The 17,181-nt window shown below is 51.6% G+C and overlaps 9 protein-coding genes across 9 annotated transcripts; 4 read left to right on the forward strand and 5 right to left on the reverse strand.

Annotated features, from left to right (window-relative positions):
* Positions 1–226: 226 nt before the first annotated feature.
* Positions 227–856, reverse strand: N7443_002157 (uncharacterized protein; the record flags this gene model as incomplete). The annotated part of the gene is made up of 1 exon (XM_056882213.1): positions 227–856. One exon carries the CDS (start codon positions 854–856, stop codon positions 227–229), a length of 630 nt encoding a protein of 209 aa, XP_056744054.1.
* A 472-nt stretch (positions 857–1,328) lies between these two features.
* On the forward strand, positions 1,329–2,682 carry N7443_002158 (UDP-galactose transporter HUT1; the record flags this gene model as incomplete). The annotated part of the gene is made up of 2 exons (XM_056882214.1): positions 1,329–1,561; positions 1,611–2,682. 2 exons carry the CDS (start codon positions 1,329–1,331, stop codon positions 2,680–2,682), a joined length of 1,305 nt encoding a protein of 434 aa, XP_056744055.1.
* A 180-nt stretch (positions 2,683–2,862) lies between these two features.
* Positions 2,863–3,416, reverse strand: N7443_002159 (peptidylprolyl isomerase; the record flags this gene model as incomplete). The annotated part of the gene is made up of 3 exons (XM_056882215.1): positions 2,863–3,017; positions 3,081–3,183; positions 3,294–3,416. 3 exons carry the CDS (start codon positions 3,414–3,416, stop codon positions 2,863–2,865), a joined length of 381 nt encoding a protein of 126 aa, XP_056744056.1.
* A 219-nt stretch (positions 3,417–3,635) lies between these two features.
* Positions 3,636–4,515, forward strand: N7443_002160 (uncharacterized protein; the record flags this gene model as incomplete). The annotated part of the gene is made up of 2 exons (XM_056882216.1): positions 3,636–3,740; positions 3,877–4,515. The coding sequence occupies 2 exons, from the start codon at positions 3,636–3,638 to the stop codon at positions 4,513–4,515; spliced, it is 744 nt and encodes a 247-aa protein (XP_056744057.1).
* A 72-nt stretch (positions 4,516–4,587) lies between these two features.
* On the reverse strand, positions 4,588–5,668 carry N7443_002161 (putative 3-oxo-5-alpha-steroid 4-dehydrogenase; the record flags this gene model as incomplete). Its single annotated transcript, XM_056882217.1, has 3 exons — positions 4,588–4,988; positions 5,043–5,496; positions 5,576–5,668. The coding sequence occupies 3 exons, from the start codon at positions 5,666–5,668 to the stop codon at positions 4,588–4,590; spliced, it is 948 nt and encodes a 315-aa protein (XP_056744058.1).
* Positions 5,669–6,455: 787 nt separating this feature from the next.
* On the forward strand, positions 6,456–10,148 carry N7443_002162 (putative histone deacetylase complex subunit (Hos4); the record flags this gene model as incomplete). The annotated part of the gene is made up of 1 exon (XM_056882218.1): positions 6,456–10,148. The coding sequence occupies one exon, from the start codon at positions 6,456–6,458 to the stop codon at positions 10,146–10,148; it is 3,693 nt and encodes a 1,230-aa protein (XP_056744059.1).
* Positions 10,149–10,538: 390 nt separating this feature from the next.
* On the forward strand, positions 10,539–11,273 carry N7443_002163 (40S ribosomal protein eS12; the record flags this gene model as incomplete). Its single annotated transcript, XM_056882219.1, has 3 exons — positions 10,539–10,632; positions 10,774–11,094; positions 11,149–11,273. The coding sequence occupies 3 exons, from the start codon at positions 10,539–10,541 to the stop codon at positions 11,271–11,273; spliced, it is 540 nt and encodes a 179-aa protein (XP_056744060.1).
* An 863-nt stretch (positions 11,274–12,136) lies between these two features.
* N7443_002164 (uncharacterized protein) lies at positions 12,137–13,942 on the reverse strand (the record flags this gene model as incomplete). The annotated part of the gene is made up of 6 exons (XM_056882220.1): positions 12,137–12,975; positions 13,045–13,287; positions 13,351–13,466; positions 13,519–13,627; positions 13,692–13,823; positions 13,891–13,942. 6 exons carry the CDS (start codon positions 13,940–13,942, stop codon positions 12,137–12,139), a joined length of 1,491 nt encoding a protein of 496 aa, XP_056744061.1.
* A 473-nt stretch (positions 13,943–14,415) lies between these two features.
* Positions 14,416–16,540, reverse strand: N7443_002165 (MDR family MFS transporter; the record flags this gene model as incomplete). The annotated part of the gene is made up of 8 exons (XM_056882221.1): positions 14,416–14,787; positions 14,843–15,003; positions 15,057–15,560; positions 15,617–15,688; positions 15,743–15,766; positions 15,819–15,993; positions 16,044–16,223; positions 16,271–16,540. 8 exons carry the CDS (start codon positions 16,538–16,540, stop codon positions 14,416–14,418), a joined length of 1,758 nt encoding a protein of 585 aa, XP_056744062.1.
* Positions 16,541–17,181: the final 641 nt, after the last annotated feature.

The following is a 17,181-nucleotide window of genomic DNA, read 5'->3' on the forward strand; positions in this document are numbered from 1 at the left end:
CCCAAATCATCTGAATAATTCTTGTACCATTGTACTGCCATTGTACCCAACCAACGGTTTGGCCCTTGCGCGTTTGCGCTTTTGCACAAATTATACCCGGTGGCCTTATGTATGATGTTTGTGGATAATCTCGTTTCGGCGTACATATGCAAGCCGAATGGAAAATCATGCCTCTTAAGCCCTCCAAGCTTCTGTTGTACGCGTAGACCAAACTTTCCCAGGTTACTTAGTTCTGTCGCGGCTTGACCTCGCCTTCTTGCACAACATAATAAACCACCGTTCCCTCTCCACCCATACCTTTATCCACCATGGCTAACAAGACTCTCTTCCCACCCCATTCCGTCGTCTTGCGGGCCTTCTCCCTCCTCTCGTAGTACTTCACCAATTGCTCTGCCTTAGCGGTGTTCCCATCCCCGGCGGTCTCATCCGCCTGAACGTCCGACATCGCATCAAAGACAGCCGCAATACGACGCAGACTCCACGCCTGACCTTGTGCAGTGGGGATCACGAAAAGTCGCTCTGGCTTCAGGTCATCTTCTCGGAGTCCCTGTTCCAGCATGTAAAGTTGCTCATCCGGATGCGTGTATACGCGGTGCGGAGGGATACCGGAGATCAGCGTTAGTGTGGTATCGTCCGGTGAAGATGTGATTGGGCTTTTGGAGGGGGTTTCCGAGGCTTCCAAGGCCGTGGAGATGTCGTGGATTTGTAAAGAGGTCCAGAGGTGCTGGTGTTGGAGATTGTGCAGGGTCTGGAGGGTGGTTGCAGAGAAAGGGTTACCAGATGCATCGGCAGCTTCTATGAGCTTGCTGAGTGCAGAGGGCTCGGGGCAAGGTTGTTCAGATCGTATGGCAGACATGCTTGGTTTAGTGTCTTGAGGTGGGAGCTGATTGAGTGTTAAACGGCTTTCAGACAAAAATGGCCCATTAATTGGGCAATTTGCTTGTTCACCGCCTAGGATTTGAAACACAGGCTACACCGCTTGCCCGAAGGGGGAGTATGATGAATCGTAGAGTCAATCCTATCCAGGATAATTCGAGAAGCTATTTAGAAAACATACATCTTCTAAATCCCATGGCTAGTTCGTCTTATGCAAATCACTCTCAACTCTCAGCCTTCTTCAGGGTTTGGGTGGGGCTCGGGCGATCATCGATTGTTGATAAGCTTCGCGACCTAAGAACACATGGCATCATCTTTTTTTTATTAATTAAGTCCGGACCAAAGGGTGATACTTCGTCCATACTCCCCTGACCGGGTCGCAAGCATTAAACCCCCTTCTGGTCCGATCTGAGATCGTCTTGAGTCCTACTCTCCACTCCTACACTGTTGCAATGGGCCGCCAAAAGCAAACAAACCCGCTGCAGCGAACTCCCTCGCAGTCAATGCGCAATGAAGCCGAAGCTGCCGCCCAAGTTGCTGAAAAGCACTTCAATGGACACGCTACAGATCCATTGAATGCCAACGAAAGCGCGTCGGCAAAGGCAGCTGCGGCTCTGGAGACAGTCGCAGATACTCCTGGATTAATGCAGCTGCTCATCTGCGTGCTCGGTATTTACGCGGCATTGTAAGTAGATCTCTTGAGGATCATGCGAACAGACACTAACCGACGAAAGCCTTTCATGGGGTGTCCTACAGGAAGCAATCACCACAACGAGCTATGCCATTCACCCTGCAAGCGCTGCCGACCCCGAGCCCGCCACAGAGCGCTTCACTTACTCCCTAGTCCTCAACACCATTCAATCGTCCTTTGCCGCCATCACTGGCTTTATATACCTCTTCATCTCCACACCGAAGGGCCAGGGCATGCCATCGATCTTCCCTACGCGCAGCATTATCTTCCCGTTGCTTCTGGTTAGCATTTCTTCGTCACTCGCGTCTCCATTCGGATACGCTAGTCTCGCGCATATCGACTACCTCACCTTTATTCTTGCCAAATCATGCAAGCTCCTCCCTGTCATGCTCCTGCATTTGACCATATTTCGCAAGAAATATCCACTGTACAAGTACGGTGTTGTGCTCCTGGTTACTCTCGGCGTTGCAACCTTCACCCTGCACCACCCGGGAACGAGTAAGAAGGTCGCTGCATCGGCGGAGACACAGTCCGGTTCTTCTTTGTGGGGCATATTCCTGCTGTCTATCAACCTGCTGCTTGACGGCCTTACAAATACCACGCAAGACCATGTCTTCACCTCTCCCCAGCGGTACACCCGCTTTTCGGGACCCCAGATGATGGTTGCGCAAAATGTGCTCTCCACGCTTCTGACCACTGCTTATCTTTTGATCATGCCTCAGTTGTCTCAGAGCGGTATCCTGCACAATCTGCTCCCAATTCCTATCCCTCCCTCCACTGAGACAGAGCTGTTCTCGGCCATCTCCTTCCTCACTCGCCACCCCGAAGCCTTGAAACACGTGCTCGGATTTGCGGCTTGTGGTGCTGTCGGCCAATTGTTTATCTTCTACACCCTGTCGCACTTCTCATCTCTGCTGCTGGTCACTGTCACTGTCACCCGCAAGATGTTGACCATGCTCCTCAGCGTGTTCTGGTTTGGTCACTCGCTCTCCGCTGGACAATGGCTAGGCATTGGCCTAGTGTTCGGTGGCATTGGCGCCGAAGCCGTGGTGCAAAGATCGGAGAAGAAGGCCAAGGAGAAGGCCAAGCTTGAAAGTGCCAAAAAGGCGCAGTAAAGCTCAAGCAGTTTCGTTTCCGTTGGAGCTGGTCTCATATACAGCATTAACTGTTATCGGAGTAATTGGAGTTCAGAACAAATATGAAGCACTTCAAGAAAGCAGCATCCCTTGAGGTTTATCAAATGGAGTATCAATGCAAAATGTATACATCAATTCATGTAAGCGTCACGATTCTCCTTATTTCCGGCCCTCGACCATGATGATATGATAGCCATGGCCTGTCTTCGCCTCTCCCCATTTAGGCTTAGCAGTCGTGCTGGACTCCAGCTCGAAAGCCACGGACTCGAACGCAGGCTCCAGATCTGCTCGGGTCTTCCAGCCAAGCGCACCTCCTGTATCACATCAGTCTCACATACCGCATTTTCATGTATCAGGTAAACAGTAACATCACTTACCTAGCCTAGCTTTATCCTCCGAGAACTCGCGCGCAACCTCATCAAACTTGGACCCATTGCGCAGCTTCTCCAGTGCCTCTTCCTTCTTTGCATGTTTCTCGCACTAGATCTGTATTAGATATTTGTTCATATATTGTACCAGGTCAAGTCCGCTTTGCAATCTATGCAACCAAGACTAAGTCTAGTGCTGAAGGGGAAAAAAGTGAAACATACAAGAATGTGCCGGACTTGGATTGTCTGCGCGCCCTTCACGGCGCCCTTGCCTTTGCCCTTGTCCTCGCCAGCATCTTTACCCTTGCCCTTAGCGGCACCCTTGGCGTTGTTCTTGGGAGCCATGACTGTAGTATGGGTTTGAAGATAGTTGATTTGTATATCGAGAAGCGGAAGTTGAATGTTTGCTCGGTTGGATGTGGGGCTAGTGGCCTGAGGCATAATGTGACGTGGGATTCAACTAAGCTAACGGTTCACTCTCTGTTCGTCTGGTCTCTTGTCTCTTTATCACATCGACGCTGATGGGGATCCCTCTTGGGACTAAGGGAGTCCATGATAGAGGAGATGGCCTGTGATCTTGAGGCAGCGCGCATTACCTCGTTGCCCGCGGATTCATTCTACATATCGGACTTCGTTTCTGAGGATGAAGAGGCTTGGCTCTTGCAGAAGGTGAGCATTATATGTGATTCACTTGCATGAGTGGCTGGTTACATTGCATGTATAGCCCATATGCTATGATCTGTCAGCCCGTTGCTGATCTTGATGCATCTCTGGCGTTTTGTTTCATGCACTAATTCCTTCCCAGGTAGCATCGGCGCCTCGGCCACGTTGGACAAAATTGTCACATCGCAGACTCCAGACATGGCCATCGCCGCTCACAAAGAGCAATACCCTGCTCAGATCTCCATTACCAACCTGGCTGGTATCCCCAGTCATCGAACCGCGGTTACGAAAGCTTGGGATCTTCAATGATGCGCCACACGGTGCACCAAATCATGTACTCGTGAACGAGTATCATCCCGGTCAGGGAATTATGCCGCATGAGGACGGGGCTGCGTACTATCCACTGGTAGCAACCGTGAGCCTCGGTGCCCCCATCGTGCTCGATGTGTACACGAAAACTCGTCGAGACGAAAGAGATGACGAGAAAACCAGCAGAGATACTGATCACACTAGGAAGCCGCAATACCGGATTCTACAAGAGAGACGGAGTCTGCTGATTACAAGGGCTGATCTCTACACGGATTATCTCCACGGCATTGCTGAAACGACCAGGGATGACGACTTGAGTGCAGACACGATCTGCAACTGGGATCTTCTGCGCGAGAAGAAGTTGTACCATGCTGGTTGGTACGAGCGGGAAACGCGGACGAGTCTCACATACAGAGATGTCCTAAAAGTCGCAAAGATGGGAAATTCCCTCAAGTTCCTCGGTGGACGATGAGGACTCAATCAAGAACGCGATTGATGGAATGGTCCATTGTGTTTGGTTCCCTCGGAATCGATCCGCCCGCGTTTAGTAAAGGTACGGAATCATCAACCACCGACGTTGCACTTCCTCCCTGCCGAACTTCTGCATATACCACTGCTTGGTCGTCCGAGCGGTCAGACCGAGGTTGACTGCCACAAAGGCCAAACAAGACAGCATGGTCTTATTCACCCACTGGCCCGGCGGAGCAGCCAGTACAGCGAGGGACATATAGATAACGCACTCAGCCCCGTAGTGCGGGCATACAATACCACGGAAGATCGGGTGATCTGGAAGGGTATACTTCTTCAAGGAGAAGAGGAAGTGGTGGCAGTCGTGCTGCATACCAGAGGCCATCAGGAAAAGCGGAACACAGAGGAAAGTGCGCACACTCGGGGCATTGGTGATCTTGATGTGGTCGACGGTGAGAGGTCGAGTCAGGATGGTTCCTGCAGGCCGGCTTGTTAGCAATTAAACACCACACATGTACAACGTGTCCTTACCCGAACCCTCAATCCAGATGGCCACCCCAGCGGTCAGGTAGAACCCAAGACCTAGCACCCAATGTACGAACCACATCTTCGATGTAGAGGGCTTTGCAAAGATAACACATTCCCAAAGTCGTCGAGATCCCTGCATGGCTAGGAGCAGCCAGCAGATCATGATTTGATTTAAGGACATCGACTCCAGCTGGTGCTCTTCGCTCACCCGCGACGCGATTGCCTGGAACACGCCGCCACGGAAGAAGAGCTGTAACCCCCAGAAGATGGACGACAGCACGGAGGCGATGTAGAACTGGATGAAATAGCTGTGTGGCACCTGCCATGTCGCGAGGTAGTCGAGCAGACCGGAGGTATCCCCAGCAGCAAGGCGGGGTCCGGAGGCCGTTGAGGTCGCACGCGGGCCATAGACGAGGAAGCGATCGCGCAGGGAGGACGGGATACTGACGGAGAAGGTCTGCGAGGTGTGTAAGCTCCCGGGACCCGCGAAATTGGGATGCAAGATGTCAGGATGAATCCCTTGGGAACTAGCGTACCGTGGCGGCGGCGAGGAGAAAAAAGGCACGTAGGAGGTCTATCGCGTCCATACCTGCTGCATGGAGGGCGCTATCGATGTCAAGGCGATCCATGGTGATAGGTGTGAGAGACAAGATGTGTCATGGCAAATATGCAGTGCAAGGTGCGAGCTGAAGGTGGAGAAATGGAAAGGGTTTACCCCCCCTCGGGCGATCTGCACTTTACATGATGCTCATTTTCAATATCATTATCAACCTAGGGGGCTAGGAGGTCGAGGCCCAGGACGAGGACGAGTGCTAGGATAACTACGGACCAAAGGGTTCGCCTATCTCTAAGGGTGCCAGCGTTGAGTTGGGAATTAGAGCTGAATGGCCGCATCGAGCAGATCGCCACAGAAGTGGAGTCTCGCTGGTTTTGCTTCCGGAATGGCACTGTGTTACGTCCATCCCGTGCACGCAGGCGGCAAAGAGCGAAACAGGATAAGTTAGAAGCTAGAAGCTAGAAGCTAGATTGCAAGCGATGTAAGAATGTCGGGGGTGGGTTGGGGGATAAAGTGGGTGGGTGATTCAGAGTGTGGCCACTGAAGCTCGACCCATCTCTCTCCTTAGCCACTCTCTGCCCCATTCCTCCCGTCTCTTCCTTTCCCTTCTTCTCTCTCTCCCCCCGGTCGCTTTTCTTCACCTTTCTTCCTTTTCGTCTCGTTCAGCTCTATACCATCCGTCTCTTATCCTCGTCTTTAATTGCCCTCGGCTATCCTCGACTTTTCGTCTGCCCACTTCCTGGGTAACGCTTTTTCGCCATCAACGCGCACCGTCGCTGGCGTCGCCGACCACGGTCGTCTAGCCTGTCGCGTACTCCCAAAATGACGAGCGGAACCCTGACACATCGAGTGCTATCGCTATGAGTGATGTCGAGGCAGTTTCCCTACCAGCTGCCCTGGATGTCAGTCCCAATGCCCTCGCCCCGGTGAAGGCGGACTCGGGACCTTCGTCGCCTGGCAAGCCTGTTCTACCACCACGACCAAGCGATGAGAAACCAGTGGAATCGGAGGAGGAAGGTTCCTTTAGTCCAAGGGCTGACTCGGAAGCCGAGACGATCATTCAGTCGGGCCGAGAGTCTTTGTCACCAGAGAAGAAGAGGAAACACATTCGACACGATCCACAACGCCGACCGATGGATGGTGTCGATGGCAACCAACGAAAGAAACCTCGAATTAATGGCGACCGAGTAGATCGAGACAATCGACACCCTCGACCTTCTCGATCGCCCCGTCCGTCCGAAAGACCCGCGTCGCCACCGTCCGTTGTTAAGGTAGAGAAGGTTGATGATGTGCCTTCCGTCGCGCCTAGTGTATTGGAGGAAAATGCCCCCAATGACGCAGACAGGCCGCCCCCATACCGAAAGAGGAGTTTCAGCGACAGTGTCGAGGAAAAGCGTGAACGACGACGCGACTCGGCCACCCACCTGAACCTAAAACACGTCAACAACCACCGTTTCCCACGACCGTCTTCCAGTGCTCGCTCGGTATCCCCTAGTCGCCATTCTCACCAGCGATCTGTTTCTGGTTCTCACCTACCTAATAAGAAGAAAGCCCCTACACCCCTTCTCTCCGGTTTCCAACGGCAGGCCTCGGAAGACCGACTCTCCACCTCTTCATCCGCCAGCGGATCTCCACATCCTAGTGCTCATTTGAGGAGACTTGGGTCTGGGATGGTCGCTTCGGCGTCGCCCGCGAAGCAAATCGGACCCAAGAAGCTTAAAGATAAGAGCGGACGTACACCTTTGGCCAGAGCTTGCGCGGATGGAAAGTACGAACAAGTGGTTCAGCGTCACGAAGAACGACCCGAAGATTTAAACGTCCCTGATAATGCAGGGAACACTCCATTGCAAATCGCGTCGCTCAACGGTGAGGCACCGATTGTTGAGTTCCTCTTGAAGGCCGGCTGTGACATCGACACCCACAATATCGACAAAGACACGCCCCTCATTGATGCCGTGGAAAATGGCCATATCGAAGTTATAAAGCTCCTGCTCGATGCAGGTGCAAATCCTCGAACCTTGAATGCCTCTGGAGATGAGCCCTATGAATTAGTCCCGTCTGATTTGAAGGACGATGAATACGATGAGATACGCAAGGCAATCGCCGATGCCAAGGCCAGCTCGCGACCCAGCCGGCGCTCAGAAGAGCATACCAGACTCGACAGCAAGACCTCTTTGTCGCGACGAGCATCAGTGGCCAGCCCTTCACGGAGTCCCCCACCCTTGAGTGGTGCAGCAAGTCGCCGCAAGACTGGCCGAAGCGAAGCGACAAGGAATGAGTTTTTGTGGACACAGGCGACACCGGAGAAGCTGCGTGAATACGCGGCGAAGGGTGATGAGCAAGGTGTTGTCAGTGTCTTGAATATTTTGCAGAAAGCAGACAATGCGTCCTTGATTGCTGCCGCCAAGGGTGGTCATGAAGATGTGCTATCCCTTATGTACGCTATGGGCGATGCTGATGCGGATCCAAACCCGGTGAAGGGACAGGGCCAGAAATCAGGATACAACACTCCCATGCTCGCTGCCATTGGCCGTGGCAAACCAGCCATCATTCAACTTATCCTCAATCAACCTGGTTTTGACCCTACCCGTCGCCTGTACGAAGGCGCCACCTATTTCGAGCTCTCCAAGGCTCGACAAGGCGAGAACTGGGAAGAAGAGCACGAGATCTTGAAGTCTGCTTTCGAGAGGTCTGGAGGTTCCCGCAAACCAAACAAAGACCTCTCTTCACCCCGCCGTGCTCGTAAAGAAAAGGACGACAAACGATCTGCCCGCAGAGAATCCTCTTCACCTGCTCGCCCAAAGAAGCTCGGTGACAGCCCCAATCGTCAACGTGCACCTAAGGACATCGAGGCATTGAAACAGAAACGACGTGAGAAGGAAAAGGTCAAGGCTTTGAGTCGCCCAAAGGTGCCCCGGGAGATTAACGACAATGCTCTTGCTAGCTCCGATCACGATTCAGTTCGCCCCGAATCCGTGAAGCCTAAATTACCCTCGGCAAGAAGAGGTAGCGAGTCTAGTGGTATGGCTCGGCCTGACGAGATTCGAAAGCGACGGCTTATCGCTGGACGACGTCCCCAAGATCAAGAGCGTGAGCACGAGGGCGAGCGAAGATCAAGCCTCTTTTCATCTGATTCTGGTCGGGAGGAAGGGTCCAAGTCTCGCAATGATTCCGCACCGGACCCTATCTCATCTTTGAAACGCATTCGTACCGATACCTCCCCTGAAAGATCTCGTTCGCGGGATGCAGATAGCGATCGGCTATCGCCCGAGGCACGAAAGAAGAAACGGCGTGTACTCGCCGACGAGAGGTTATCCGGTGCTGTGAATGGTGTTCCTCGCAAGACAGATGATGCGGTAGATGGTGAAAAATCTCACCGTCGACCTCAAGAACCAACTTCACGACCCGTCGAAAGCACCTCACGCAAGCCTACTGACAACTTGAAGAAGTCAGTTCCTTCCCAACAATCTTCCGCTCACGATTCTTCCAAGAGAAACGGAGACGTTAAAACTGAATCTCGCGAGGCCAACGCCAACCCTGTTCCTGAGGCTCCCACCGATGAGAAGCGAGCTGAGATCGAAAGCGAGAAACGTCGCCAGGCGGAAGCCAAAAAGATCGAAGAAGATCGCCTCGCGGAAGAGAAGCGAGCTGCAGAAGAAGCAGAGCGTGATCGTCTTGCCAAAGAAGAAGAGGAAAGAGCTGCCCGGGTTGCCCGTGAAGCCCGTGAAGCCCGTGAAAAGGCTGAGGAAGAAGAGCGCAAGCGCCAAGAAGCCGAGCAACGAAAGGCTAAGCAAGCCGAAGACGAGAAGCTCAAGCGAATCGAGATGGAGCGCGCTCGGGTCATGAAGATGCGTCGCGACCAAGAGGCCCAGGAGAAACGCCGCCGCGAAGCTCTTCCTGGCCGCCTCCGTGTTTCCGCCCGATACGTGGGTGAGAATGATTCTCGTGCCCGAAGCCACACATGGCTGAAGAACTTCATGCCCCTTGTCACTGCGGTCACCCGTCAGCTTGAACCTACTTATGCTGAAGATATTGTGGATGAAAAATGGATTCCGAACTACTTGGTTGCCCCTCTGCTGGCCACTAATGACCTCCAACTGTCTCAATATGCCTCATGGGAGAAGCGCAAAGCGACACTGACCCAGCGAAGCAATCTCTGGCGATGCACTCGCCGGATGCTGGTACATACGGACGACCCCCGGTACAGCAACGCATCGTTCGGGGAAATCATGCAGCTGGTTGATCAAACCCGACCCAAGTACGAAGAAATGGAGCATGTCTTCTGGATCAGAGTAAGCCTTGCCATTATTTTCATCTCTCTCATGATATCACTGCTAACAAATTCCCAGCTTTCTGATTTCATGGACCTCGTACCGCACATCCCTCACCTTAATGGACTCGAGCTTGAATTCATGAGCATGCACATCGACCCAGAGCCTTCCGCTGGCCCCGGTCTTCAGGCAAACGGCCATGCTCCCAGTATTCTCGCTGAAACGAATGGTTCCTCCGTTCCCAACGGTCATGGCTATCCTCGGACCGGTACATACTTCTAGTTCTCTTTGCAGTTACAGCGTCTTCGCTATTTTATTGGCGGGATTGGCAGAATTTCAGCGGGTTGCGGTGTACAGGGCTGATTCTGATTGTACGATAATGATACCTCTTGCGTTCATGTAACGAATTCACTTTTGTTAGCCACCATTAACCTGGAAAACTCGTAAATTCCTATCACTTCTATCGAATCAGTGACGTGGTTGGGGTTCCTATGCATGAGGAAGTAGTCACGTGATAGAGAGAGAGAGAGAAAAGGCGGTGACTAAGCGTAGGGCACACACAGACGAAAATCGAAACCCACCAAAATTTTGCCCGCGCTACCCCATCTAAACTTCATCACCAAAAATACTCTTCGAGGATCATTCGACATTCTTGAACATACAAATAACAACATGGTACGTTTCTGCACCATCGTCGACCCTCAATGCTGCCGACAAAGCGAAGAACTGGTCTGGATACATCTGGAGAGCGCAATGCCCCGCGCACGTTGCCGCCGCACCACCTCGACGAGCTGAACTCTGCATTGGAGCTCTGAATCTCTGAAAGAACTCCATACCCAGTCCTTCGCCTGTCGCAGCAGTCCGCACAGAACCCACAATAAAGACAGAACACTAACATGATAAACAGTCGGACGGAGAAGAGACCATGTCCAACCCCCCGTCGCTGCCGACGAGGTCGAGGTTTCCGCTGACGCTGGCTCCGGCCAGATGTCCGTCCTCGACGCTCTGAAGGGTGTCCTGCGCATCTCCCTGATCCACGACGGTCTTGCCCGTGGTCTGCGTGAGGCTGCCAAGGCCCTCGACCGCCGTGAGGCCCACATGTGTGTCCTCAACGAGGGCTGCGAGGAGGAGGCTTACAAGAAGCTCGTCGTCGCTCTGTGCTCCGAGCACAAGATCCCCCTCATCAAGGTTCCCGATGGAAAGATGCTCGGCGAGTGGGTCGGCCTCTGTATGTATTCCCGGTTCAAAATGTGTGGGACGTTGTGCTAATATATAATTACAGGCACTCTCGACCGTGAGGGTAATGCCCGCAAGGTCGTTAACTGCTCTTGCGTCGTTGTCAAGGATTGGGGTGAGGAGTCCCAGGAGCGCTCCGTCCTCCTCAACTACTTCCAGACTGAGCAGTAGATTAGTCCTTTGGGCTGGTCGTGCTGATAGTCTACAAGGGAGGGATGTCCTGGTCGCTGCGTGATGGATATATGGGAGATTGAATCAGCCTACACGACCCGCTGGTTTAGTTCGGTGGGATGGATAGTGTCTTGTTTGATTAGCCTTTACGTTCGTCGAGTGCTGTGCCCCGTTTGCTCGGGTTTGTGGTGCTGTGGCACCGGGTATCTACTTGCCAGGACAAAATTACACGATGATGTGATGTCAATCTTTCTTGCCCGTAGAGTCTTTGCAGAGTATCGTAAATTTGTGCGATTGGAATTGTGAGGTCGTCCCAGCCACGTTATAGTAGTGAATGATGGGAGCATTGTTCATCAAGCCCTAGCTTGGTACTTTCCTTTCAGGGTTGGTCCGTCAATTGATCAGACTCATTGTCGACTCCAACCTTGACTTCTAGCATGATACAAACCGTGCAGATCGATAGAGCGGTCAAAGGTCGTTTGTCCGCCGGCAAGTTGCTTTAACCACTCTGTAGTCTCAGCAACCGATTAGGACCTCGTTCCTCGATATTACACGATAAGGAGGAGTGAACTTCTTAACCGCTTAGTTTGTAGCCAATAATCAAATATTATGTCATTTATCATCTAAATCCAACGGAGATTCACCACATAAATGAACGATGTTGTCACGTCCTGGCCGGCCACATGGCACAGCCTGCTCAAGCATAGCGTATACTGTACTTAAATTATCATCAAGCTCAGCCAAAAGGCCAGTGCGGAGCTAGAAAAAACATGCAAATTGCTCCCTTTCAAGGTATTATAAAGCTAAGCTTTGATCTTGGCAAATTCGTAAAAAGAAATTTTAAAACCTCGTGATATCGTAGCTCAAAGAGCTGCATTTGCGCAAGTAAAAGCAGGCGTGATGGATCCCGAATAATCAGTGATAATAGCTTCCACAGCTGCGTATAGACCTGGGCCGAGAATGAACAGACCAACAACCATGATGAAAGCATGGATGATGGTCATGGCTGTCCTGCCCAGACCGTTGAAAAGACGTCCACGGTAAAGCTGCCAGTAGGCGATGGCGAAGAAGATGAAGCCAAAGAAGGAGTCAAATGCGGCACTGAGGAGGGATAGGAAATCTCCCATGCTGGGAACGACTTCGGCGAAGATGAAAGCGAGCATCCAGATAACGGCCATGATCGCGCCCCAGACTCCCCATCCAATGAGCGTGTTACTGTGTGCGTGTCGAGACTTGCCCATTGTGAGTGTGTAGACCAGCTTGGCCGTCACATTCGCGTAAATGACTCCGATAATGAGAGTAGGCACGATGACGAATCCAAAAGATGCTTTCTTGTATGCTTCGACTCCCAGACTACCAAAAGCAGGGGCGGTGGCGTACTGTCCCAAATAACGGAATCCAATCGCCGGAGGAATGATGAAGAGGATGGCAGAGATCCCAGCGAGAACAGCCAATGCCTTGGGGAAGTCTTGTGGCTTCTCCATCTCGGCGATGAAGGTGGGGAACAGGATCTGAGGAACCCAGAGAAATGTGATGTTCAGCACGGCGTTCATGCATGCAACCCAAGTAGTGCCTGGAAGAGGAAATGCGTAGGTCTTGACTGCTCCATCGGTGGGATAATCACCACTGTAACCATACAGAGGGGCCTTTTCAATACCGGCGAAGACGAGGAAGAGAAGGATTGCGATTCCCATGCAGGCGGCTGAAATACGCAAAGCGTAATTAGTACCTGCCGAGGACTTGACCAAGGCAACAGGAGAAAGTTACTCACAAGAAAACATTGACAAAAAGCTGACGTGTTGAAGGGTTCGCGGGGCAGATATCACAATTCCCATGAGTGTCACAATGACAGCGAAGACAGCCGTGCACAACGTGTGACCTGACAGGGTGTTGAGAACTTTTGCGCCGGTCAGGATATGGAACCCGATGAGTAGAATGTTGTTGGCAAGCAGCATGAACGCGGAGAACACGTAGGCACCTCGGTTCCTGCCGAAGATATAGTAGCCGAAATCGCCTGTCCGTGGTTAGTTCATCAGTATGAGACGAAAGTAGACAAAGGCGCGGCCTATCGACTCACAAATATCCTTGATCTGGGGGTTCTTCATGATGTACTTGTGCATGGTAATTGAGGTGATCCAAAAGATGATCCCCGAGAGCACCATGGTGATGATGCCTGGAACCCATCCCAGAACCCTACACATTTGTTTAAGTAGGTTCACAACAGAGAATGGGAATTCCGACTCACGAGAGAGACCACGACTGGGCCATGATTGCCAGACACACCTGGTCACCGGCAAGTAGGCAGGCGGTCTTCTGCCAGGACATAGTTCGAAGCTTGATGTCATGTTCGTGGTCTGTCGAAAAGGACAATTTAAGTCCATGTCAGTCAAGTCACGCAGATCTGAAGGAGCTCCTGACCTTCAGCTACCAAGGCTGTGATGGTATCGAAGGAGCCAGCTCCGTCAAGCTCCGTCCCAAGGACGTAGCCCGATTGGTGTTTTTCGTCTTTGCCCTGAGACATGGCGAAGATCCACGATCGAGTTTCTGAAGCTATCGATACCAGACAGTGAGGGCGAGGAACCAGAGAAGTGGAAAAGTAAAAGAAAGATCTGCGGACCCTGCAGCTTTTTGTTAAAGCTTGCACGTGGGAAGAAGTCCGCAGTTCTCATCTGGCGCCAAAGCGCCTTAGCCCGCGCAAGCAATATCGCGTCCCAGATGGCGTGATAATTAAGGATATCGCGATACTCACAACCTATGGATACGGCGGTAGAAAACACGAATCCCCAGAGAGACTAGTGCTGTAGCGCTATCGCTTTATCGGCGATTCCGTGGGTCTGGGCCCCATGCGCCTCCATGGACACCCGGGCCGCTCCTTCTTGGCCCCCTTATTGGCAGGCACCGTCACCGCGCAAGCCTGGCTCGTTTTTTAGCGTCTATTCCTCCAAGAGGGGCAACCTAAGATGGGCAGGTCAAGGCAAAAAAGTAAGACAGGGGAGAGAATTGAGCCGAGCATAACAGGCCGGCTCTATCTCAGCAGATTATCATTAGCTCTATATTCTTTGCAGTATTCGTTATATTAAAGCATTAAAGCCCGGAACCCGGGGTTTCTATAAGAGTGGAGAAGGCCAAATTGTCTCTCGCTTCAGACTTGCCCCGTAGGTTTTTTTTTCCGGACATCCTTCCACCCCATGCCGAAGGCAAAGACCATGCACACAACGCCAAGGCTGGCAGACATGTAGAAGACATGGTCTACACTTTTCGCATAGGCCGTCAATACACCCGGAAGATTTTCACTCGACACCGCAGCCCGGATACCAGTGGCACCTGCCGCAATAACAACCTCTGGATTCACATTGGGAGCGTCTTTCGGAATAAGGGACTTCAAACCAGTCGAGAAAATCACGTCCGCAAATGTCAGGAACACCGCGCCGGACAGCGTCTGAATGAACATGAGAATAGACATGCCAACGGATATCTCACTCGGCGGAAGTGTGTTTTGGATTGCGATGATAGGCTGTACAATACGCCCGTTAGTTATCTCTTTCCATTTTTCGGAGGAAAGAACTCACGGTTTGAAATCCGGCTCCTCGGCCTACTCCCAGAATTATCTGATACCCAACCCATTTCCCCACGGAGGTAGAAGGCGTAAAAGTCGAGATCAGACCACTTCCGATGGCAGTAGCAATTCCGCAGAAAACAGCCCAGGGAAGATAGTACCCGAACTTGCCAACTAAATTCAGGATTAGCGCTGAATCTTTAGCTGTAATATCCGAAGAGACTTACTCAGAGCCCCAGAAGTCACTGCCAACGCCAACTGTGACAGAATGCTGGGAAGAATGTACACTCCACTCATCATCGGAGATTCATTCTTAATGGCTTGGAAGTAGACGGGGAGATAGTAGGAAGCGCAAAGCACCATGGCGAAGAGGCTGAGCATGACCAGGCAGCTTGACCACACGGTTCGCTTCGCGACCATCGACAAGGGAATCATAGCTCGGTTACCTTGACGATACTCCCAGTACAGGAATAGTGCAAATGTACCTGCGGCACCGCAAAAAAGACCAATGACGGTCGCGCTCCCCCACGGATATTTACTACCACCGTATTCAAGCGCCAAGAGAAGTTGGATCGCAGCAGGGGCGAACAGAACGAATCCGATGAGATCGAGCTTGTGGAGGATCGTGTGCATGGCTGCTTTGATCGGGGGCTTTTCTGCTTGATCCGGAATTTCAACAAAGAGGAGGAGCACCGCAACTAGAGCACCGATTGGAAGGTTGATGTAGAAACCTGGGAGAAAGATTAGATATTGCCAATGAGAGATTTGTAGTGAGGGGGGTACCTACACCATCTCCAGGTCGTATATTCGGTGAAAGCACCTCCCAGCAAAGGGCCGAACACGACACCAAGTTGACAGACTAGCGGGGGTTGTTAGCAAATTGCAAACAGGTCAATTTTTGTCGGTTACTCACAGCCCATCATGATTCCAATGAGAGCTGTTAGACTTGTTAGTGCGAGCTTTGAACAAAGAAAGACGTGTTCACATACTGGGAGACTTGTGCAATGGGACGGATGATGAAACAATGGTCAACGCCCCATTCATCAAGCCGGATGAACCCAGGCCTGCCACTGCTCGAGCAACAATTAACATCTTTGAGGATGTTGCGAGGCCACAGAGAAGAGATCCCAGCTCGAAGATAAAAAAGAAGACTAAGAATGTCCACTGCAATTCAGTTAGAGTGCGGTTTTCAGGAAATGAAAAAGCAATAGTACCTTCGATTTGAAGTTGGTGTAGACTCTGCCTGTCAGAGGTTGCAAGCATGCACTGATTGAGACTTTAGTGAGAGCCGTGTGAGTGAGGAGATTCAATGGGTACCTGGCAATTTGATACGAGCTACCGTACCATCCTAAATCCTCAAGAGAGTGGAATTGAGTCGTAATCACCGGAATAGCCTGTGAGGTGTCAGTCGTATACATAGCACAAGGCGCAGACAACCCACAGTCACAATGATTGAAGTATCGAGCAGCACCAAGAAGCTAACCAAAGTTACCGCCGTGACGACCATGGTAAGCTTGATGCCAGCGAGATATTTCCTCTCGTCATCTTTGGGAGACTCCTGGACCACCTCTAATTTTCCATCTAGATCATCTGCCGCAGTTCGCGACGACGAATCGGAGTGGATGTCTTTTGGTAATACTTGGGAGCTCATCTCTGGCTTAAGATCAGTTGTGTCATAGGTCTGGACACTTTCAATGATCTTCTCCTCCATCTTTGAGGTGGGCAGCGACAGAAATCCGGTTGTTTTTTTATTTTATTAGAACATGTTTATAAGGGGACCTTATATCCTATGGGCAATAAAAAGAAATTTCACCGCACTAAAGCACAATCAAATAATCGGTGAACCAGGCAGGCCCCTGCGTGAAAGATCATGCGGCCAAGGGGTCAGGCCAATGTTTGGGGCTCCCGATAGTCATAGGCCGGGGTTCGCGCGCATTCCGAAATCCTAAATCCGGTGCCCGCTAAGTCCGGCCCCCTTTTGGCAAGGCTCGGACACGGCCATAACAGCCTCAATCTTAACTAAACGCTAAGTTTGGTCTATATTCAAGCCACAAGGATGCACTAGTCTGGGATGTTTAGAGCTCACTCCTCAATCATGAACGACCTGAAGTAGAGCCTTGCGTAGGCAGAAAGTAGACACGTTTCTACCTCCACTGATTAACCCCGAGTGCCGTAGGATCTTAGTCAGAGCATTAACTTTTCTGCCTCAACCGGATTTCAATGCTTCAACTCCGACCGACCCTCGAAACAAGACCTGTTGGGTACTGAGAAATCTCCTATTCTTCTTTCTACTTCAGCTTATATGAAAACGAATCCCTAGTGGCGATCGCTTCTTTCTTGAATCTCACTAAG

This window comes from Penicillium atrosanguineum (genome assembly GCF_028827265.1).
Source record: "Penicillium atrosanguineum strain IBT 20685 chromosome Unknown utg000002l_segment0_segment0, whole genome shotgun sequence".
Classification (NCBI taxonomy): domain Eukaryota; kingdom Fungi; phylum Ascomycota; class Eurotiomycetes; order Eurotiales; family Aspergillaceae; genus Penicillium; species Penicillium atrosanguineum.